Source organism: Magallana gigas, chromosome 2 (genome assembly GCF_963853765.1).
Source record: "Magallana gigas chromosome 2, xbMagGiga1.1, whole genome shotgun sequence".
Taxonomy (NCBI): Eukaryota; Metazoa; Mollusca; class Bivalvia; order Ostreida; family Ostreidae; genus Magallana; species Magallana gigas.
Window position 1 is genome coordinate 41,088,518 of NC_088854.1, and position 25,572 is coordinate 41,114,089.

Consider the following 25,572-nt stretch of genomic DNA (forward strand, 5'->3'; position numbering starts at 1 on the left):
AATTCTAGGATATCCCGAAAAATTCTATCGTAAGTCCACACTTGAACAGTTTACAGTTTACAGTTTTTGCCAAACTCATCTTTATTCACAGTGTGATGATGCCAACGTTTGATGAAATGATATATTCTTTTAAAATTTAAAAAGAAACCCAAGATATTTTACAGTTTACTATGACTTCATGGGATTTAAAAATAAAAACATAAAAACAATAATATCTGTACTTGCTTTTCTGTTATCTAGTACGCTAACAACTTTTCTTCATAATTTAAATGACTACCTGTTTAAAACAATGAGGAACATTTGCAAAAAATCAGTAATCTTTTACAATAAATCTATTTTTTTGATAGTAAAATATTATAATTCATGAAAGACGAAATAAAAGAATAGACTGATACAGTGGTAATTGAAAAATGATGTATTCAACAGACGTTCATAACGGGGCATCTTATAACCCTCTGTTGGATACAAGACATTTAGAGCCGTATAAAGACCCCAGGCAACAATCACGCATACGGGGCCCCAATAGAGATCGAGATACAAGACAAGAACCGGCATTTCGATACCGTTGCCTATTTCCGATTCAAAGTTTGGCCAAAAGCACGTATACCAGCTTCCACAATGGTCCCCTGGAGAAATACTGAAAAAAAGATTGAAAGTGTTCAAAATCTCCATAATACTAGAGACGAAAGGATTCTTAATCAATAGGATATAATCGGCGAAAATCCTCGAATGATACAAACCCCGCAAAGTCATAGAAGGAGATTTCACTGCATGTCGAAGTGATGGAAATAGCGCAAAATTAAATCATTACCGAATTCGCAAGGGGTGACGAAATGACGTGTAAATTTACTACCAAATAGAGTTTGGGGGAATCAAAAATCCGAATTTACTGGAAAAAAAACTTTTCGGATCAATAAGGGGAGAAAAAAAAGAAATGAAGCGTTCGTGAACCACGTGTTACTTACAAAGCCTGCAGAGATAGAGAGAAGGAACAGTGTTACAGAAGTCGACAATGAAGAAAGACCACTGTGCCACAGTTACGATTATCTTTGTTCTGTCATCTTCAGTCATCATTATCTCTTCATCGCACAGCCATCATCATCATTATCATCATCACCGAAGCCAGGGTAAGTACATATACACGCTTCCAAAAAAATCTATATATAGTACAAGCAGTGGGCCGCGGTACTTTAAAGTTCTATTTTCATACACAATACGTTCCGCGGCTTTTGCTTTCATAGGAAATATACAATATTGTGTTATATGCAAAATAAGATTATTTTCTTCATCATCACCTAATTACAACCCGAGCTAGCTGTTTTTCCGAAAACTCGAGGCTATATAATATGACGTGATTTGCTACATCGCTGAAGTGAATTGCATTTTCAGAATTTCTTGCATTTCATTGCATTCAGTATGCACCTCTCTGTTTTTCTCATCTAATGGAGCAGATACAGAAATTATTGGATCTTTTTCTATTAGCAATAGGACATAAAGCCCTAAATTGAGCAAATATAAAAATCTCTATCATATGCTTCATACGCCTTTCTTTGAATAAACGTATCCAGTCATGGAAAATCTATACTTTTTTCCTTGGGAAAATGCAAATAGAGTATGATTCAAGAGAAACCGTACTCGCATCACAGTGTATTATCTAATTACCTATTGGCACTATACTCCGGATACTTAAGGCTTTCACTGCGCTGAAAGCCGGACAGTGGAAGAGTCTCTGAAGTACTGTTCTTCATCATAAATAGCGACTCATTTGGCGGTTTTGTATCGATAACATTCACTTCTACTTTTTCCAGCTCTTCTTTTGTATATATTAACTTTTTATGAGGAGAACAGTCCAATATTACACAAATTTCTATAGTTAAATGCAATTACTGAACTGTTGGACAACTGAAGCTCTGGTTACTTTGATCCTTTCTTTCGGATCCATATCTCAATAGAAGAGAGTACAGTGCATATAAAATTGTGGATTTCATTGAATAGAAAACAAAGAAGTAACATAAGGCCAATAGATGCATTTCTTTTGAAGATCAGTGCATAGTAGATGAAAAAAGCCATGTATTATACCATACTCGGTGATTAATTCGGCAGAGTCAGGCAACGGGAACGGATTGCAACAACATCGGGGTCTAAAGTTATATCATCTGGTGTACTTCCAGGGAGAGTTTTTTAACCTACCATATAAAAAACCATTGATCAGATTGCTGCATATTCCTGGCTTTAGAAACGTAAAAATAGGCAACATTCCATAGATCAGAATTCCCCATTGCTAACTTACTATACCGCCAGACCTAAATAAGTAGAATATTAATCGCTTTGAAGATCTCTCTTACATATCCACAAATTGGTTGTTTCTGAACATTTGTACTTCTTTCTGTATGAAAAAGCAACAGGAGAATATATCATGGATTTGGAAAAGTATGTTTCTAAAATCGATGTAAAATGCTATAACTACTACGCCCAAATTTGCAGTCAAGCATTGTTAGGTTGATATTATTAAAACAGGAATACTCCGCTAAGATATTCGGTTTGATGAAAATAACAATTCTCCAATTTTATAAACTTTGTGTATAATAGTTGTTTATATTACTGATTAAAGAAAGTAATTGATAAAAATTGCAAGAAACAATACAGCAGTGTTAGTTTTCATAGACTATGTCTGCAGATTTGCAAATAATATGTATTTGAAGCAGGACAGCATTGTTAAATTGTGATCAGTGATTTCAGTCGCGTCAAAAACTGCAGCAAAGTAAAAAAAAAATCTTTTATTTCATAAAAAGCAAACACGTTCAAAGCTAACAGTAAAAGAGCAAACTTGCAATGTACATGTTTTACAAATGAAGGGCTGGAAATCGTTTCTTTTGCGATAACCAAATACCAAAAAAAGTTTCTGGTGTTATAACACCAAACTTTGTCGTAGAATACTCTCAATTAAGATGTACAAGGTATAAAAAAGACGAACATGCATCAAGCCTAATTTGTAAATACACAAAGAAATTCCTCAGAGAATTCCCTTTTATCTTCCTCAACGTGCACTGGAATCTTGTTTTGCATCGCTAACAACCAATCAGTGACGTTTCTTTAATACTTTCAGTGAATTGAGAACATGTGACCGGTAGAGATGTAGTCGGGAATTATAGTTCTATCCTTTTAATTTTCCATTTCGGGAAGGAAAATTATTGCAAATTAGAACCAATTATCGAAAGCAACTACTTTGAAACGTTGCTCCATCGTAGTCATCGTTTAAAGGGAAATATTATCTTGTAACACACACGTTTATAGTATGCAATGCCTATGAAAATCATAGTGTAAACAGCTATGTAGATAGAATTCACAGTCGATATTCCTCAAATTCGTTTGGAGGCTAAATTGATATGTTGAACTTTTATTGAAACGTATTATACAGTTGGGCACTTATTGTTTCTTTGTATATGATATAACTGTACACTCATTGTTTTTTCTTTGCATATAATATAACTGTACACTCATTGTTTTTTCTTTGCATATAATATAACTGTACACTCATTGTTTTTTCTTTGTTTATAATGTAACTGTACACTCATTGTTTCTATCTCTCTCTATATATATACTGGTAAACATATAAATGTAATATGAATTTATTAAGTTCTTTCATGCTCGACAGGGTGCATATGGGGATCTCAATTGTTTCGGACCAAACGAGGGGTACCAGTGACTCTTAACCTTCCTGTTGGTACGTATGCGCATCAATTCATTTTTATAAAATCACTAAAATAAATATTTTAAAAAATGGTCTAATGAACTGATCGAGTATTTATTTCTAGGTACAATCTATGGATATGCAGATCAGCAACCGCGATCAGCGTTTAAATTTGAGTTCGCCAACTTCAACGCCCGAGAATTCAATTTCAAGCTTCAGCTGCTGGAGAACATTACGAACACCAGAAACAGTTGTTTTCTCGCCAATTCACGTAGGTGTCAATGCTGGAGAGTCTCGGAGAACTTTTTTTTTCAGATGCTTCCCGATAGACAATTCATTTACAAAGTCCATCAATATAAATACTCTACGTTACGATGTTTTGAATACTTTTTTCAAATTTCCTCTAAAATGTTTATTTTAGAAAAAAAAAAGTTTTTGTGAAATTATTTAGAATTTGATATATATTTAGGAAATTGTATATTAAAGGTATATTAAATCCCAAACACTTGGATTTTTGTCTCTTGCAGTATAATCACATACTGATTAAAATACAATAACGTGCATGATACATGTATATTCCGAGACTGATATAGACTATAAAAAAGAAGCCAGATTTGGTTAAGAAGCTACCACATGCTTTCGTGTACGAGTGCATTTGTCACTTAACTCAAGCTTGCGTGATCAAGTTTAAACAATAAATTTTAGAGGGTCGACAGCATTTACCATTCAACCACATCTCTATGCTGCTTGGGGAATAAGACTTTACGAGAATTAATTGCATTTGCGTGTTTATAATAGAATTCCAAATATCGACGAAGCCCTGGATTTTACATGCTTCTACGCGTCACGGGGCTTATTTATTTGTAAGCATGTCGAGCAATTAAACAATTAAACGTTGGTTCAGTGCCCATTTGCTTTACATGCATTGGTTTACAGGAATCATTACGATCAACGTAATTGGAAATTATCTGCATTTTTATCTTTATTGTCTCGAATAATTCTGCGAAACAGAATCAAGCAGGGAAAAAGTTGCTATATTTTATATGACGAGACTTGTCACATTTAATTTCAATTCCCAAGCTTTGAAATTCTTTTTATTTTTTATTAGATCTCAAAAGAAGTCGAATGCAATCAGAGCATTTCTGCAACAGAAATTTTTTTTAAGCTTTTTAATTTAAAACTAAAATAAATCTTTTCAAAATGTTTAAGGGAGAACTTCAACTTCAACAAATGCCGAAATGAAACTGTGAGCTAATCAAATAAAAATTGCAATTTAATGAAATTGAAGATAAAAAATTTATACAGTCAGTCGGTAAATCTGCCAGGTTTCAGACAATTAAAATCTTTCGATATTCTCGAGAGAGTCGAGATAGTCTAGCGGGACTGTCGTTAATGTTATCTGATCCCGGAACCTCAGTTCTTTGTTGATTAAGCGAAAAGATTTAGAGCTTAATTAAACTTAAAAATGGGGCATGTGATGAAATATTCTTCAGAGGCAAAGGGAAAATATTTTTAAAAATGTATTATTTCACTATAAAAGCAAAGGTGTACAACTATTAATATTTGACTGAGTTTAGAGGAGGGGAAAGGGTGATTAAAAATAAAATTAATCTTACGTTTCAATCTTCTTTCGTTTTAACAGTCTGTGATCAGATGGCGATCGGGGTTTTCTTGTTTTTTGGCTCCAAGGATACCAAATCTGCAGAGACGATCGAGTCGTTTACCGGGAAGTTCCACGTTCCCTACGTGTGCCCATGCTTGACCAAAGTGGTGGATCCAAAAAATAACTTTCAAATTCACATGAAGCCACCATTTACAATGGCTATAGTTGACATGATACGCCATTACAGATGGAGAAATATGATATATTTATATGACTCCACCGAAGGCAAGTATATAGGGAATTAATGAGATTTAAAAAAACAACAACGTAGTTTTAGATGTCTTCTGGCTCTTTTATAGCGCTTAGTAGTCTCATATATCTAATTTGATGGGTTTCTTACATTTATTGTGCTAACTCTCCATCATTTGCGAAAGTTGCACTGCTTAAGTTCACATAATATTCCTGCTAACGATACTGAAATTAAACAGATTCAATTTGGAGTAGAGGCATTTAATCTTCTACAAAAATTAGTCACAAAGACAAAAGAATCCCTTTTTAAACCACTGCGTTATTGCTTCTGTTTTTTAACACAGACAATAATACTGACGCACTATACAGCGGATATTATCAACTAAAAGTCATTTACCAAGAACACCTAGCTATTTCAGACTGATTCATTATCATCTCGCTTTTCAAAAGGAACGAGTTGCCATTGATCAAACAAATTGATGCTTTAAGCTTCCAAGAGGAGAACTAAAACCAGTCCGCTGTTGTTCAAACCATTGGCACATTGTTCACGAGCAGTATGTTTCCAACAGTAAAACAGTTAAGAATCAAATTAATTCTAGCGATCATCGGGTCTCTGACCGCACTGAGATGTTGGGATCGAGTTTGTAATATTTCCATCAATTGGATTCGGACGCGCAGAGCGAGTCCCCATATCATAATTTTACATCATAACTGTGTCAAGCGCAAACATTATTATTTTAAGCAAATCAATCACTATTTCAATTTGATTTCACTGAAGCCCGTAGCGTCAGTTTGTATATCGACTTTGGCCACTATCAGGACATCTGTTAGTTCAAAGGATATAAAACACATTGCTGTCCAAAGTTTCGATGGTTTTGGTGTGCACTAGGCTAAAAATATCAAAACATTCATCTTGATTTTTTTTCCAGATAAGATGCAGTACATTAGTGTCTAACCCTATTCATCTAATTTAGAAATAGCAAATGGTCTTTTTAATATAATACGCGAATGCCATATTTTATTTTTTGCAAAAATTTTAAAATGGGACGATTTTGTATGATAAAATTCTTTTTTCACTTGCATTTGGTGAAGTTTTTTCTTTAACTAAATGTATAATCAAATACTGATTAAGTACTACGTGAAAAATAAATCAAACATTGATACTTAAGTCTCTTTTCGCCAATAGCCTCACTAGTGCATATATATATACATAAACCAAGATGTATATTCAAATATGTATGTATTACATACAAATATACATTATATAGAGGATTATGTTTTGATATTTTGCATACTAGGATTGTTTTTAGAAGACATATCCATTGTTTTGCATACCATTTCACAACTGTTTCTCTACGAAAACTTCTTGTAAGTTTAATTTATTAACGGATTACCAGAAAAAAAAATGCTCGCTAAATAAATTAACCAATTTCGTGTATTGGTTTTATTCTAGGATTACAACGATTTAACGAAGTAATGAGTGCCTTTTACGAAGACATGACCAACAAGGAAACAATGTTAGCCATACGCCTCTCTGATATCAACCACGCGCACGAGCAGCTCAGGTTTATAGATTCCATTAGGTTTAGGAACGGCGACCCAAACATCCTGAACATCATATTCGATTTGTCGTCCCAGGAAGCATACGAATTAATCATGAAACAGGTATATTTTTCTTAATTACCATCTACACGTGATTTGAATTTTTTTTCAATGCCAGAATACTGTCATTGTGACAGATTTTGGCTTGAGCAATAAAACTATGCGTTATGACCGCAATAAGTGTCAGACAGATTTTAATTTGAGCAAACAACTTTGCAAATTTCACGACTGTTATGTAAGAAGGATAATGTGGAATATACAAAGAATGCAACAAATTAGAAGAATAAGTTTTTTTGCTAACTGATGCTCAGAACAATTGATTTATACGTCAAAATGTTGAGGAAATCTGAAAGTATGTGAACAATGGTTTTCACTATGATCATTTCTAGTATTTCAAATTTTTATTGGTTTAATACATTCCTCTTGTTAGAAACATTACTTTTTTTTAAGTAAATAAAAAGTCAACTTGTATGAAATACGATCGAAATGACATTATCTGTTATATAACTTGTTACTAGTACATTTCATCATGCAAAATATGAAAACAAAGTTTAAGAAAACTTATTGATGTAACAATTTTCTTCAGCTTGCAGAAGTGGGAATGAACAAAGAGGAATACTTTTATTTATTTGCTACAATGGTATGATACAGCAAACACAATTAACAAATTCAAACATTTTCCCTTTATACATTTTATTTTCTAATTCTTGACCATTTTTTAAAAGGATTTTTCAAAACTGAATTTTAAACATTTTCTGCACGGCGGGGTGAACGTGACTGGCTTTGATTTGGTTAACACGGAGGAACCAAATGTAAAGTCGTTCTTACGGAAATGGAGAACTGCCAATCAAGCTATATACCCAGCGGCTGGCCACCCCCTGATGGTAAATACAGTTACCACCCACCCAACAGTCTCATTACTTAAGGATGTTTTATTAACACTGCACGCTTAAATGGGCGTGGTCATGAATTTGTTCGAAATTTAGTTTTTCGTTTTTAACGTTTACAATGCCTCAATTAGGCATTTTTAATAGTCAACCAAAATCTGGGTGTCTGTCGTCGAGTATTAAGCAAGATACAGAGCATACAACTCTTTGTTATGTAAACAAATCTCGGGTCATGTTTTTGTTTACTTTTTGAATGTTAAATGAAAATTCCAGGTTTAGACTTAAAATGAATGTGACCAACGCTAGCAACTGTTCAATGATGTTCAAAACGAATTTGCAGACAAAAAAATTTAGTTTGAATTTTTTTTGTTTACCTGTATATTGAACCAATGAATCTAAACAAAAATATAACACGAGACAAGGAATTGTAAGCTATGTATTTTGCCTATAACTTCCGGACTGACTTTTGGTTGATCGTAAGAAATGTTTCAACATTGTAAACAACAAAAATAGAAAATTAAAATTTGACAAAACTCGTGATCATGCCCCTTTAAGGGTTCTAATTCTGTATTACTTTATGCAGTTACTTTACATGAATGTGATATGTAAACTTTTTAATATCCCTGAGTATTAGTGTATATAGCGTCTTTAATTCTAATTTTGCAGTTACAGACTACATTATGGTTTTTAAATATACATGAAAATATTCTTCCGAACGAATGTTAAAAAGATTTCATTGTTATAATATAGACCTATATAACTTGGCGTATCCTTGAGATCTATATACAATCAAGACGTCTTTAAGCTTGATAGAAAATGAAGATATAAAGCAATTATGATTTTGAATATCAGCAATACAAATATAAAGCCGCAATCTTCTTGTACAATAATAAGTCCATTGTGAGAAGGTTTCTGAGAGCAGACCTCTAAGTGTCTCCGTCTCCCCTTGTAGTCGGAAGCAGCCCTAGCGGTGGACGCCATGGAACTTATTACCACCGCCTTTAGAAGGATGCTAGACAAGAAAGACTCCGTGTTTCAAGAAAACTTCCGAAGGACACAGATGTATAATTTCTACGGCGATGTAATCCTTAAAGGGATTCAGTGCTTTAATAATGAACACGGTTTTGTTCCCTGGCAGCATGGTCAAAACATCCTGAAGGAACTCAAGTCGGTAAACATGATTGGTTATAACATTAATCGTCTAGATTCATTTATTTTGAAAGCTTTACACAAACCATTAATAGGTTAATGGAAAATGGAGGTGAAGTAAGTTATTATCTCATGTAGAAAAAAAAATACAAGAAGGTGATAACACCATCAACCAACATACAAGCAATTAGATTTACAAAGGAAAGAAAATATCACCTACATTAAAATAATGTCATTTTGGATAGAAATGAAATGGCTCGACACATTATTTAACTGATCTATAAATTTCCGTTTTGATATATGATTCTATATCATATGCTTTTCATTGTTTAATTCAACGATTAAAAAACCCGGGATAAAACGTTTTAAGTGAAAACGAGATATCTTTCTGTATCAATCAGTGCATGCTGTGATTAAATTATTATTCATGTCAAAAATGGTCAAATAAAGATAAAAATAAAAAAAAAAAAGTTTGAGAATTTTATTGAAAATGTTTAAATTCGGATGAAAATTAAAAAAAAAATAATAAAAAAAAACAAACGAAATTTTGAAAATTATACTTATATTCACATTATACACAAACGACTGTTTTCGTTTTTCATAAATATCTTTTAATTAACAAAGAAAATCGTTATACATGTATGACCCTTTTTGACGATTATGAATATAAGGTATTTAATAGGCATTAGTTTATTCCATATCGAAGGCTCTAAAATATCTTGTTCAAAGCCAACACATTTTTACAGTTTCCACGGGGGAAAATACAAAATAAAATCATGAAATTAATATACTCGAACTTTTAAAAGTTTTATTTCAAGGGTCTTTTAAAAATTTAAAAAAAAATAATATTTTGTATCCCAACTTTTGTTTAGGTAGAGTTCAACGGTTTAACGGGACCAGTCTCCTTTGATGAGAATGGGTACAGGAAGAACTATGACATACATGTATCCAGGGTGGGGCTTAACCAGCCGCCGCTGAGGGTAAGAAGTCATCAATTAATTTAAAGCCTTCTATGTGTAGAACGAGAGAGAGAGAGAGAGAGAGAGAGAGAGAGAGAGAGAGAGAGAGAGAGAGAGAGAGAGAGAGAGAGGTGTTATTTATCAGTTGATGTTTTATAAAATGGCAACAGCTCATTTTTTATCATGTTAAGGTTAAAATATTTCACAATCTTTTATAATCAGTTGGTCAATATACTAAGTCTTTCATGGCTATTGCATGTGAATGAAAGCGAGAATATAAAATATACTATCTTGAAAGGATAAAATCGTATATGTACATCCTTGGTTACGTACCTAATGCGAGCCTAATGATTTTACTTTCATTGAATTAAGATCGGCAAATGGTCTAAGGGGCACTTTACGGTTGTTGGAGAAGACGAGAACAACTTTTACCAAAGTAATTTCACGAGACGTGACGGGGTCATTAGAATTACCACGATTCTGGTGAGTCCCATTTTTACCCCAACCCCAAAGACAGATAAATTCACTAATGAACATAAACTAGATGATATTACATCTTTTTTTTTTTTAATTAATTGCCTCTAGGTTGCTCCATTTCTTCAGTACAAGAAAGGAGGGAATGCATCCGACAAAAATCACAACAATCGATTTGAAGGTAGATCATTAGTACCTCAATGCTACAGATGACCTTTTTATGAGACTTTTAATTCGATTCAAGAGTTTTCTCAAAAGAAATACTCGTAGTCGATGATTGGTATTTGTCACATTTAACTTTCTTGAGAAATTGTAAATATCGCTTACATTTACGATAGGAATACAATATACATGTATATTTGCATTTCCATTGTTCTCTCCCACTGTAAGCCCATCAGTACGGAGGAGCTGCAATTATTATAGCATTGAATCATGATTTTTTGAAGTATACACTCTCATAACTGCAGCGGTGTGTGCATACAAATTGAGTAACGCGCGTTAGCGTGTTATGAAAATTTGTATGCACACACCGCTGCAGTTATGAGAGTGTATACTTCAAAAAATCATGATTTAATGCTTATATTTACAATTTTTTAACTTCCTGCCTTGTCTGCAAATGCGATTCATACCTTAAAATTCCTATCTTATCCTAAGGGTAAGTTAATATTAATGGAAGAGCCACAGTAACAGCCACAAGCGTGAACTTTGATTTTCGCTTGTGACGTTGCAGTTTACAGCGTTTAACGTTTGTGACGTCATAACAAAAACTCGTCAATTTGACCTTTGACTACTTGTTGCATTTAGAGGCATTTGAAGATCACAGAATTTAATGGAAAAACACAGTAGAATATAAATATTTCTCTATAATCGCAATTGCTCTGTCAGTATACTATGACGTCATAAAGGTGTAACGTTATATATACTTTTCCATGACGTTATAGATTTAAACCACTATACGATACATCATGTGTTTTTCTCCAACTCCATTAAAATTGACGTATTTACATGTAATATTAAAACATGTTTTTGATAACATTTTAAAGGAATTACTGTTATAACATATCATTGATTCTGTTAACAAATCTATGTGAATTAAAAAGATACATTACAGTCTGAATGTTTACTTTTGATGTAATAGCTAAATGTCAAGGTCTAGGCTAATACAGGGTATTTGCGAGTGGTAAAATGCAAATATAAGTAATAAACAACGATTAATTAGTGAACATGGCATTATGAATAGCAACTGCTCTGCTGGCATATTTTCCATGATGCGCTAGCGCGCATCATGGAATATGCCAACAGAGCAATTGCTATTCATTTAAGAAATAAACAACGTTATTTAGTGAACATGGCGTTATGAATAGCAATTGCTCTGTTGGCATATTCCATGGAAAATATGCCAGCAGAGCAGTTGCTATTCATAACGCCATGTTCACTAATTAATCGTTGTTTAATACTTATATTTGCATTTTACCACTCGCAAATACCCTGTATTAGCCTAGACCTTGACATTTAGCTAACATTCAGACTGTAATGTATCTTTTTAATTCACATAGATTTGTTAACAGAATCAATGATATGTTATAACAGTAATTCCTTTAAATTGTTATCAAAAACATGTTTTAATATTACATGTAAATGCGTCAATTTTAATGGAGATGGAGAAAAACACATGATGTATCGTATAGTGGTTTAAATCTATAACGTCATTGAAAAGTATATATAACGTTACACCTTTATGACGTCATAGTATACTGACAGAGCAATTGCGATTATAGAGAAATAATTGCAGCTCCTCCGTATGGGCTTACAGTGGGAAAGAACAATGGAAATGCAAATATAACGCCATGTTCACTAAATAACGTTGTTTATTTCTTAAATATTTAAAAATTTACCCTTGTGATATATGGTAACTTAATTGTTGTATTATTTTTTCGTGTCAGTGGGGTTAACTCTTTAATACTGATTAATTCAAAAATATCTGTTATATTTTTGTTACTCATATTTAAGAAATGAAATTAGCGTCTACCCAAGTTATACAAGTATAACCTAGATCGGGGTAGTTTACGCTTTATAATCCTCGAAGCGGATTATAAAAAGCGTAAATTGCTTCAACCCAGATTATACTAATTGAACTTGGTTAGATATTGTGCTCAATCCTTATAATTTAATTTTCTGTAATTTACTGTACAAATTGAGCGCGTTTTACTTTTAAAAATGATATTAATCTGTTCAAAATTCAAACGTAACGTCATGCGGAATAGTATGTTTTTGACGTTGGTGTATTGGGACGTGTCTTGTGACGTGCGAACCAGTTTATACATATAAACTTTTCTATCCAATCAAATGCTGCGTTACAACTAGAATTAAATTATAGATAAATACGCAAAGAATTATAACTACCGAGAGCATAACGTTATTTTTAGTGTTTTCCATGATATGATACACGAATATCAATATCAATGTATTTATAAAAGATGACACAGATATGATAATTGATAAATTGTACATGTCGCTAGGTTTCATGGTTGATTTGATGGAAAAGATAGCGGAACGACTGAATTTGAAGTACAGATTTCAACTTGTACATGACAACCAATACGGCAGACAAGATATGAAAACTGGAAAATGGAACGGCATTATGGGAGAATTAATCGACGGAGTATGTAAAAATACCACCACCCCCCTTTGAAAACCGCAAATAAAATAAAATTAAATTAAATTTTAAAAAAAGTAAAGAAGACACTATTCACTCTCCTCGAAATCAACTTACCGTAAATGAAATTTTGTAATTGTCTTATAAAAAAATAATTTGTTTGTGTAAATTTTGTACGAAGACAGAACTTTTCAAAGTCGTATGACTTTTTGTGTGTTTTTTATATATATCGATTCATTTGTGGTTATTTTTGGTTTTGAACATGATTTTTTCAGGTTGCCGATATGGCAGTTGCTCCCCTCACAATAACTCTAAAACGAGAAAACGTTGTTGACTTCACCAAACCATTCATGGACGTCGGAATCAGTATAATGATCAAGAAACCCGAAATAGAAAAGCCTGGTGTATTTTCGTTTATGAAGCCATTTTCTATTCAAATATGGATGTTTATTGTTCTTGCATATGCGGCCGTGAGCGTCGGGTTATTCTTTGTGTGCAGGGCTAGTCCCTATGAATGGCGGAAATTAATTCAAGGAAGCATATTGAAATACGAAAACGAGTTTTCACTTGTCAACAGTTTCTGGTTCTCTGCAGGAGCTCTGATGTTACAAGGCAGCGATGCGTGCCCAAGGTACTTGGTGTACAAATACTTTATAAGTATCACAAAGTCAAGATGAGATATCTACTATTATTTGCTATCAATAATATTAAATCTTTAATTAATCTCACAGAAATGTAACAATTTTTCGTTAATGTATAGTTTTGGCAATAAAACAGACAATTCGTACAATAATCTCTTTTGTCATACAGTATTGGAGCCTGTAGCACAAATTATTTTGACCCATTTTTGTAAATTTATTTTACGCAAGTTTTGTCCATATACATCGAACAAAGATTGTTAAATTGATTGACGAGAGTGTCTTTGGAGAAAATTGGTTCCAACACTATGTTGCGTCATAACGTACAATAACTTTTACGAGTTATACTCGTAAAACGTATACATAGATGAAAAACTAAGAAACAAATCAATTTTTCATTTTCTTTAGATTTATCATTATGAAGATGAAAATACTTGCTTTTAAATTCTTAAAAATGAATTTATCCAAATCCTAAATATTTTCACCATTTTCAAACAATACCAGTATTTGCTCAGTATAAATGAACATAACATCTATTAACTTTCTGTATCAATATGTAACACTATACATTTTCCAGATCTCTGTCAGGGCGTGTTATCGGCACGGTGTGGTGGTTCTTTGTCCTGATCATAATTTCTACCTACACCGCTAACCTCGCCGCCTTCCTCACCATAGAGCGCCTAGTAACGCCAATAGCGTCCGCAGACGATCTAGCCACTCAGACAGAAATCAAGTATGGCACGGTGCGATCCGGATCTACTCGTGAATTCTTTGAGGTATTGCTTTGTAATGTAGCGTGCTCATTAACTTCCATATAAATATATTTTTGGAAAATAAATACATCTAAAAAGGAGTTTTGGTGTACTATACTTAAGAAATACATAGCTTTGATTCATGCATGAATTAATCATGAATAAAAACATTAAAGGTTTTTTTTTTCTATGTTACGATATCAAATTTTTCTCTGAAATGCATGGTGTCAATAACCAAACATGGATTTTAAACGGCATTTATAAGAACTACTTAAATATCACTTACATGCATCAAGATGCGAGACAAATATTTGATGAAAAAATTATTAATTTAATCTTAATTCGAAATGAGATTTTATCAAACGAACTACATGTGTTAATAATGTAATTCTTGAACATTTTGTAAAAAATGCAAGTATTTGTGAATATCCCGTTAAAGTAGCAAAAAACCCACTGCATTGTAGATGTCAAAGGTTCCAACATTCCGGAAAATGGGCGAATTTATGAAATTCAACGATCACTATTTTGTTGAAACCGTGGCTGAAGGGATAAAAAGGGTTAGAAATTCAAAAGGAAAATACGCTTTCCTTTTGGAATCGACATCAAACGAATACGCTAATAGCCGCGAGCCTTGTGATACCATGAAAGTAGGAAGAAATCTCAACTCGAAGGGTTTCGGCATAGCGACACCACTCAATTCACCTCTGAGGTATTCTTCTTTATTATAGAGATGACAATTTATACTCTTCAGTGTATAAGTTGTAGAAATGAAGAAGGTTCATCGTCTTTAAACGCAATTGTGCCTGTTTATGATTCGGCACAGCATAAAATCATATCGGTCAATAAAAAAACATGCGTCACCTAAACGTTATTTAGTATCATTTGATATAGAGGTAGAACAAAATATGTTACATGGATCCCATATTACTTGGAACACAATGTGTATGAAATTATGCGCTTTGAACTAAAAGTGTATTTTGGTTAGAATTTATTTAGAAAAAGATTACTCTGGCTTTATGGTTTAAAATAACGACATCATCATTATGTACATGTATGCTTCAGTCGAATTCAATTTCTTTAAAGATAAAACAATCTGCTTAACTATACGTTTTTCCTATAAATTACTAGAGACGAGCTGAATTTGGTTGTTCTGGAGCTAAAGGAGGACGGTACACTACACAGACTTAAAAGACGATGGTGGCAAGATAAGTCTCAGTGTGCTCCCGACAACCAGGTCTGTTTATAAATATCTCAAAATTACACTGCTACATGTGTATTACATACAATTTACAGCATCAAAATACAGTAATACTTCATTACAAACAGTTATTCTATGCAAACAACCTAAACCATTGAAGTACAGTAATAGTACACATACAAGCTACATCATGAGATTTCAGTTACAATATACAGGTAACTCTCGATAGCTCAAAGTCCATGGGACCGAGGAAAAACTTCGAGGTTTCAAGAGTTCGAGTTTTCAAGAGTTCGGAATTTTCCGGGTTGACCGACGGGTTTTAAAATTAGTCTTACCGGATGTAATGATTAAACCATTTATTTAGTGCTAGCCTTACGCACGTGCTTAAACAACGTTTTCTTATACATGTACATGCATGCAACTTACATGATTAAATTCTAGTTATCTAATGACAAGCTACACCATCAAGGAAAAATTATGCTAAAAATGTATAAGCTTTATAATCAAGTACAGTAAATATTACATATAAGCTGTAGTAATGTTATATACAAGCTTCAGTAATATTACATATAAGCTGTAGTAATGTTACATACAAGCTTCAGTAATATTACATATAAGCTGTAGTAATGTTACATACAAGCTTCAGTAATATTACATACAAGCTTCATGATAAAAGATCGAGGATACTACAAACAAGCTACATCATCAAAAGTATAGTAATACCACTAGCTCAAAAGAGCTACATCGTCAAAGTATAGTGTAATGATACCACATACAAGCTACATCATCAAACTACAGGATTACTACGACCACATACAAGCTATGCCAGCAGAGTATAAAATACATCATACAAGCTACATTATCGAAGTACAATAATACAACTTTCAAATTTTTGGAGCTAGTATTAATGTATAGAATAAATTTATACTACTATATTAATAGACTCAATTTTTTTGGCTTTAATACCGAGAAATCGGAAGAGTGCTGTCTTTTGTTTAATATATTTTAAACACAATTGGTACTTGAAAATAACCAATTTGTTTTTATTTTTTCTCAGTCAGGCTTCGCTTATTAAATATTAACGAATATTCCTTTAAAAATTCCGGAAATCATCTGGATTTTTTGGATTTTACAATATTGCGCATTCGCATTACATTCACGATAAATCACGGGAGGATCTTTAGTTTATGTGTCCACAATATCACATTTGCATAGATTAACTCAGAAACGAAAATACAAATGCGTATAAATTTTCATTGGAAATTCGCTATATATATTTTGTTTATCAAAGAAAATACGGGAAGCTAACTCTAGCTCAGTGCATTTAATATGAAAAATACCGAGAGTTGCGAATGTCAACATCGTTTGTAATGAGTAATTTGACTGTTATTTCCAATGCAGTTTCATCAATTTTTTCCAAAATCGTTTCTCAGCGATTCTGCAATTTTCTGCTACATTACGTGTATATGGGAGGCATTTTAACTGTGGTGAAAGCCTGTCTCGAGACACAGTTTGGTTATTCTAACTAAGCAGAATGTAGTGAAATGAACTTATAGCATTATTGTAGGCTTCAATTTTGGTTATCTATTACCCTCAGCGTTAACCGCTTCGCGTCGGTTGACATTGGTGTCCTCGGGGTGTCAAATTTAACTGGTACCCTCCCAAATAGGCACTATTTCTATATAGTGTCGATGTATCTATTTCGTAAATGTCCGATATCATATGCAATGTCAACCCGTGCACGCACGGGTCAAAGTCTAGTACAGTAAAACACGTTTATAGCGAACACGCTTATAATGAATTAACGCTTACAGCCAAGTGAATTTCATTCCCCAAGACTCCTTTACATATTGGAAACTTGACGGATATAACGAATTACGCTTATAACGAAGTAAAATTGTCCGTCCCTGGGACTTCGTTATAAGCGTGTTTTACTGTATATATTAAGATGCAGACATTTTGATAAGGATCTAGCATTTGGTCATTCTGCAGCACCTTGCTTAAAATTTATATACCACCTTTTTGTATAAGACATTATTTTGTTTTAAGAAGAATGTCATTTAAAAAAAATTAATTATGTAATCGAATTAAAAACCAAAATATGTAAATAATGCTACTTGTGTGTGATTTATATTTATTTGCTTTATCTTTATAAAATGAAGCTATATGAATTTAGTAGTGAGTTTTAAAACGCCTAGCCGTTCGCTTCGGTGTTTGCATAAAAAAATCTTACTTCGTCTATTTGATATCCAAACTGTATTGACTATCTACAAAAAGAGGGTTGATTGGAATTGAGAACGGACGCACCATCTAGCTTCGTTAAAGTACTAACTATCGTCATTGTGTCAAAAGAATGGTATGTATCAGAGCAAAACATTTTTGTTTTCAATAGATTAATCTGAATGTAGGTGGGAAAGACGTGGAGCAAACATTTTGTATTTTGTATAACAACTTATGTGTATTTATATTGAGATGTTAAAATGCCAGTTTATTTTGAACGTGTTGTATTTTCAACACTAAAGCGCATGATCACAGGAAAAATACCCAGCATTTATATTGATGTAAAAAAATTGCAGTTGTTTTTATTCATCGAAAAAATACACAAAGTTTGTCTCGCTACTGTGTCTGTTTTAGCCCTTTATATTAGTTTTTTTTGTCGTTTCATTGTGATTCGATATTTTGATCATGATATTGTTATGATAGGAGACGTCAGGGAAGAGATCTCTATCTCTCAGTAACGTCGCCGGAGTGTTCTACATTCTAATTGGCGGTCTGGTTTTGGCCGTGCTGTTTGGTGCTTTCGAAGTGACTCTAAAAAGGCTACAGCTTGTTCCAAAGGTATTTTTAACAAATACTCGATGTCTAGCTCTTTTTTTGACGAGCCCTACTTGAGTAATCTTGTGGCTTGGATACCTCTTTCGTTTGATATCGAAAAAAACAGTTTTGTGTTCAGAACATTTTCTCATTTTCTTGATATTGTGTTTTAGCTCACCTGAGCTGAAAGCTCAAGTGAGCTTTTCTGATCACCTTTTGTCCATCGTCCGTCTGTCCGTCCGTCCGTCTGTAAACTTTTCACATTTTAAACTTCTTCTCTAAAACCACTTGGCCAATTTCAACCAAATTTGGTACAAAGCAACCCTATAGAAAGGTGATTATAAATTACAGAAATGAAAGACCGATCTTTATTTAAAACGGAGAAAACCTCGAAACTGTAGAAAAAGGGGGGTGCATTTTAAAAAATCTTCTTCTCAAGAACTACTGAGTCAAATTCAACGTAATTTCGCATAAATAATATTTATTTAAAGGAAAATATAAATTGCAAAAATTATCGGGGAATTCTGTTTCAAATTTGAGTAATTTACGAAATAAAGTGATAATCGCGGTCAATCAGTTTATAACTTCGGGTTCGGTATTACATATCGAAAACGAAAGTTCTTTGTATAAGGCAGCCATGTTTGAATGTTGACGCATGACAAACGGGTCAAACTGACAAAGATGAATATGCCTGTTGTGCAACAGTTTACGATCGAAGGGATCCTTGAATCATGCTAAATATATTTGTGCCGATTTCGTGATGTGAATTGAGGATAAATGTTTTATTGCGTTGACATTTTCACTCATGACCGTGGTTTAACGTTGTTTTAATTTCGTTTATGCTTTTAAATTTGAGGGGAAATATCGACTGTATTTTGGAATTTTTACGTATCGAATCAAATATTGACTTCGGTAAATCAGACAGTTAATTGTTTACCTGTGCCAAATTAGCAAAATCTGATGCACTTATAACGTATAATATTATAAATACTATACATTCCATTGGTACCATCTCTATCTCTACATGTACGTTATGGCTGATTACCGGTATAGTGCAACGTGTTTTGTTAAGATGCTTTGCATTTTCATCCTAAACGGTGATTGTTTTTGCTGCTAGAAATATATATATATATATATATATATATATATATATATATATATATAATGAAAAATAAATTGTGTTCTTTCTTTGTTTTAGTGCATGTTTCCTCGTTTTAAATGTTTACAATTTCCTCTTTACTAACCACTTTCAGCTGTGTCAAGTTTCGAAATATAAGCAAGATACAGAGCTTTGCTCACAGAAATGAGGCCACTCTTTTGTTCATTCTGAATAGGAAATACCAAGTTTAAAAATCTTACGTTGAATGTAATTATCTCTTGTGAACAAAAAATTGTCTCAAACCAAGCAATTGTGAGTTCTGTATCTTGCTTATAATTCTACGATTGACGCAGTTTATAACTTCGGGTTCGGTATTACATATCGAAAACGAAAGTTCTTTGTATAAGGCAGCCATGTTTGAATGTTGACGCATGACAAACGGGTCAAACTGACAAAGATGAATATGTCTGTTGTTCCACAGTTTACGAGCGAAGGGATCCTTGAATCATGCTAAATATATTTGTGCCGATTTCGTGAAGTGAATTGAGGATAAATGTTTTATTGCGTTGACATTTTCACTCATGACCGTGGTTTAACGTTGTTTTAATTTCGTTTATGCTTTTTAACTTGAGGGGAAATATCGCCTGTATTTTGGAATTTTTACGTATCGAATCAAATATTGACTTCGGTAAATCAGACAGTTAATTGTTTACCTGTGCCAAATTAGCAAAATCTGATGCACTAATAACGTATTATATTATAAATACTATACATTCCATTGGTAATTCGGTACGATCTCTATCTCTACATGTACGTTATGGCTGATTACCGGTATAGTGCAACGTGTTTTGTTAAGATGCTTTGCATTTTCATCCTAAACGGTGATTGTTTTTGCTGCTAGAAATATATATATATATATATATATATATATATATATATATATATATATATATATATATATATATATATATATATATATATATATATATATATATAAAATGAAAAATAAATTGTGTTCTTTCTTTGTTTTAGTGCATGTTTCCTCGTTTTAAATGTTTACAATTTCCTCTTTACTAACCACATTCAGCTGTGTCAAGTTTCGAAATATAAGCAAGATACAGAGCTTTGCTCACAGAAATGAGGCCATTCTTTTGTTCATTCTGAATAGGAAATACCAAGTTTAAAAATCTTAAGTTGAATGTAATTATCTCTTGTGAACAAAAAATTGACTCAAACCAAGCAATTGTGAGTTCTGTATCTTGCTTATAATTCTACGATTGACGCTGAAATTTTGATTTATCACTAGAAATGTCTCACTAAACGTTAGATATTTATAAAGAAAAATTTAAAGGATGATATGCTCTAACAACATTTTGGGGCCCCCTCCTTATACGATGAAATCACACCAACTTTGTTGGTTTTTCAGACACAGTTAAATTAAAACGACGTCTTTAAAACAGTTTAAAACATTACTGTTAAGGGATTAAATGTATTATCGCTATTTTTAAGAAAAAAGTTACAGAGGAAAATCACCTTGATTTGTAGCCATTTGTTAACGTTGATTTTGAATAAAGATGAAAATAAAGGGTGGGCCTTAGTAAAACAGAGTGATATGCCTGTCAATAAATTGCAGTCTGAGGCTCATTGAGAGGGTGGGATTGGGGACCTAGACCTTATCAGAAATCTTGACAAGCAAAAAAAAAAAGATTTTGAGTATGGCTATAAAAAAGTCGGGGGGGGGGCTACACCCAGTTCCGACACCTATGCATTGATTATACATGATAGCTCTTTAACATATCACATGACAACATTTTTCATTCGAATGTATTCGTCGATCAAGTGAGTAAGGTTATAAATAGCTGCAGGTCGGTTGCTTCCGGTCTAAAAAAATTCGGATAGACGACCTGGGAGCTACTGTGCCTCCCATAGTAAAAATCTGCAATTTACGGCGCACAAAAATCTGCGCTAGTTTTGGACTGATTTACCTTATTTAGACACAAACTCTGAAAAAAAAATAGTACCATTAAATTATTCTTGCAATTTTCTACTGATGTCGTCTCTTTACCTGCCTCAGACTTTTCCCGAAACACAGTTCCCGACCTGGGAAAATGAAGTTTGTTAAATTCACGTCGAAATCGAGAGTCGCCATTTTTACATTTAAACAAACTGCAACTCTTCATTTCACGGAACTGGTGATGGTATTTAAAAGAATTTTAGAGGCAAGTAAAGTGACGATATCTGTAGTCAAATGTCCGAAGAATTTTTTGGAATCAAATATTTGTACAGAATGTGCTCAGAAATAAATTAATATTAATAAGTCCAAAACTAGTGCATTTTTTTGTGCGCCGTAAATTGTAGTTTTTTTTACTATGGGAGGCACTGTAGCTCCCAGGTCGTCCATCCGAATTTTTCAGACCTAGAGCTACAGACCTGCAGCTAGGTTATAAAACGTCGCACGAGTTCACGCCTGGTAAACAACAATCGTTTATAATGCGGAAGACCAACTAAATTTTTGAATGTTTTTAATTTGAGCGCCTTGAGTTGCAATTTTCTTCTTTCACATATAGGATTTTTAAAAAATAGAATACAATAACTAGCTAGTACAATGCAGTTGAAAATGAATATGTACCTATATGCATATTCTCATATATAATTTGATCGTTTTATAAAGTAAGGGGGTAGAACTAAAATAAAGGGAATTGGAAGTTAACAGTGTACCCCCACCAAAATTTTAGTTTTATATCGGTATCTTGCAAAGGATCTTATTTTTGGTAAATTTAGTATTTCATAAGGGTACAATGTCAAAGATTAAGTGTAGGAAAATAAGTGTAAAATTTGGAAATAGTTTATTTTATGGTATTCTTTTTTTTGTGTTTTTCTACCGAGGAGCAATATGGCACAATATCCTTTGAACACTCATATAAAGCCAGTGTTGCTCAGGTGAGCGATGTGGCCTCATGGGCCTCTTGTTTATTGTTTGGTGTCATTTGGAATTAATAACAATGTAATGTTTACAACTCACTACACTGTTCTTACAGGATACAATTTTACCATTCAGTTAATAGAGTATTTACTGAAAGGTCTGGAATGAATAATGGATGAATAACATAATTATGCCATTCAGTCAACAGTATTAAAGGACTTGACACAATTTTAGATTTTGGTTACTTGTGCATTTTGAATAATTGATCAGAATTTGAATGTCATATCTATAAATTAAGTTAAGAGAAATACAGAGGTAAAACATAATTATTATGTAGATAAAGCTCGTCTTATATTTGTTTACAAATAATGTAATGTATGGACTAAGCATTTCTTTGACAAAATGACTTGTGGCAAACAAAGTAAACTGATTCAATGTGCTCATAAATAATATTATCAAGCGAAGAAAGAAACATTTGATTAAAACTTCCACCAATAAAACGCTTATGTAAACAATTACAAGGCTCGAACTTTGTTAACAAAACAAAGAATTTCAAACCTTGCTTATAAACTAAATATTTGACTTTCAAATTTTGACAAAGCATTTAATGTACCCATATTAACCATTCTAAACATTAGATATGAAAAAATGAAATTTAAAATCTTGAGCTCAAATTGTGTCTATATCCCTTCAAGTTTCCTTGTTCCTCAAATAAACTATTTTTGAAACGATGCAACTTTTGAACGCATGGTGTTTTTTTTCATTTCTAGCACATTTACACCATAAAAGACCGCGAATCATCCGAGGTAAAACTTCTCCAAACTCCTTCCGAACGAGAAAATGGAATCATTTCAGACTGCGGTATGAACAGTCAGGATTTTAATAATGACGAACTGCTGGACAATGAAATTGTAAGAAAAACCTTAGGCATCTGTTAAAAAGTTGAACATATGAAATATTTAAATGAAGCAGCGGAATTTTATTTTATCTATTTTCACAAAACTCCGCCCCCTTTTTTGGTTTTTTATATATATTATAACAGTAGCCTGAATTTGGAGGATAATTTAAAAAAAAAAGGAGTGGTTAAGTTTGTTTTTTTCAATTGGATGATGCAAAAGTATACACATATAAGTAATAAGAGGGAACGAAGATATCTACGAGGGTTGTCCCAAAATAGCGTAGACAAGTAGCGTTATTCATTTAATCGAAAACAAAGGAAGATGAAATTTGTGCCACAAAGGGTTCAAGAAATTTGCATTCAAATAATGTTTTAAAATTGAATATTATTTGAGATTAAATTAGTGAAATGAAAGCATGTTAGATCAGAAATTCGACATGCGGCGCAATGTCAAAAGCAAAAAGTTAAAATCATCATAATGAATTGAAAATTGGGCGGAAAAGTACTTTTCGAATGAAAAAATTCAAATAAAACATACACTGATATTTGATAATAATTCTTTCATTTACTCAGAAAATGTTTTGGCTATAACAAAACTTTTAAATATTTTACAGCGCGTTTTGTGACAAGTTGAAAAGTTAATGGTAATAAAATGACGTTGTCAGCGTTTAAGGCGGCGCAGCAGTAACTGATACAATATTGTAAAGACCATGAAATAAATCCTAAGCGGCTTTGGAAGTAAATGAAATTAACAAAATCGATGAGAAACGCGTTTTGTGAATAAGTAGTTAAACAACATTGAAAATATTTGAACAAGTATGATGACAATAAGTGGAAAAAAGAAACCCCGAACGATATCAATGGACGTCAAAATGTTGAACGACACATTTCGGTGAGACGGACGTTAGACAACAAGTAATACAGGGCAAGTTTGGAGCCGACAGATCGTTTGTACTTAGAAAATATTTAAAAACAAAACAAAACAAGAAATATATATTGAATGTGCACGCAGAGTACATGTTCAAAGATAATATTTTTTCTAAGACATTTTCGGAAATAAAACGTAAATGTTATATTGAACGATGTGGAGGGTTTAGCAACAACGTAAAACTGGAAATTTTCGACGTCGCACATTGCGCCGCCTGACAAAACTTGTTGTTACTAATTATTCATTTTCTCGAGAAATAAATAAAGTACAAATATGAACTTTTCAGCATTGTTTGCCAAAGGGTCATTGAAGAAAACACAGAAGTCTAATGAAATTGCAGTGAACAGATTATAAATTATGTGTCCTGTCTACATTATTTTGGGACAACCCTCGTATATCTGTCAATTATACATGAATCGGGACCAGAAAATCGTGGCAGATGAGCAAATCCAAAAACAAAATGGCAACAGTGACAAACCTTGTGATTGTAGAACAGGAAATTATTTCATCATAAAAAGAAGTATTTTTAATATTAGGCGCCTTTGAAAAAAACCCCCAAAAGTGAGATTTATTTATTTTTATATTTAAAAAAAAAATTAAATGCAACAGCAATGCTGTAATTTATTCTTATTTTTTTTTAGAACCAGCAGGGATTTTCCGGTTTTATTGGATTTGAAGCATTTGGAGATGGAAATGCACATACAGATGTATGAGGAAGAAAGCTAGGGTTCACTAAAAATCTATGCAATCTACATAATAAAAAACTAAACACGAGTTTGTTTATGCATTTATACATTTTGATATGATTTCTGTTAATGTGATACATATGTACGCCCAGTTTATCTTTCTTCGATAAAAAACCCAGTGTAACAGAAAACAAAAAGCTGAAATCTAATAATTGTAAAATGTTGAAGTATAGACTGTAGTCTTCTGTTTACACTGCTTTTATTATATTTTACCTGTATTATTTAAACTAAGACATCATATCATAACATCAACCACAGACAACTCTAGGTAAAGATAGTGTTCATGCAACAATTTTAATTTTATTA

General features: G+C 32.8%; 1 protein-coding gene across 1 annotated transcript; it reads left to right on the top strand.

Moving 5' to 3' along the window:
• The first annotated feature begins 448 nt into the window (after positions 1-448).
• On the top strand, positions 449-25,310 carry LOC105336269 (glutamate receptor 2). The gene is made up of 19 exons (XM_066076637.1): positions 449-1,127; positions 3,656-3,724; positions 3,816-3,962; positions 5,334-5,579; positions 6,997-7,208; positions 7,732-7,785; positions 7,871-8,029; positions 8,985-9,203; positions 10,054-10,161; positions 10,513-10,623; positions 10,726-10,795; positions 13,134-13,276; positions 13,546-13,901; positions 14,486-14,684; positions 15,125-15,369; positions 15,789-15,894; positions 18,562-18,696; positions 23,465-23,605; positions 25,162-25,310. Exons 1-19 carry the CDS (start codon positions 1,013-1,015, stop codon positions 25,231-25,233), a joined length of 2,907 nt encoding a protein of 968 aa, XP_065932709.1. The 5' UTR covers positions 449-1,012; the 3' UTR covers positions 25,234-25,310.
• The last annotated feature ends 262 nt before the right edge of the window (positions 25,311-25,572 follow it).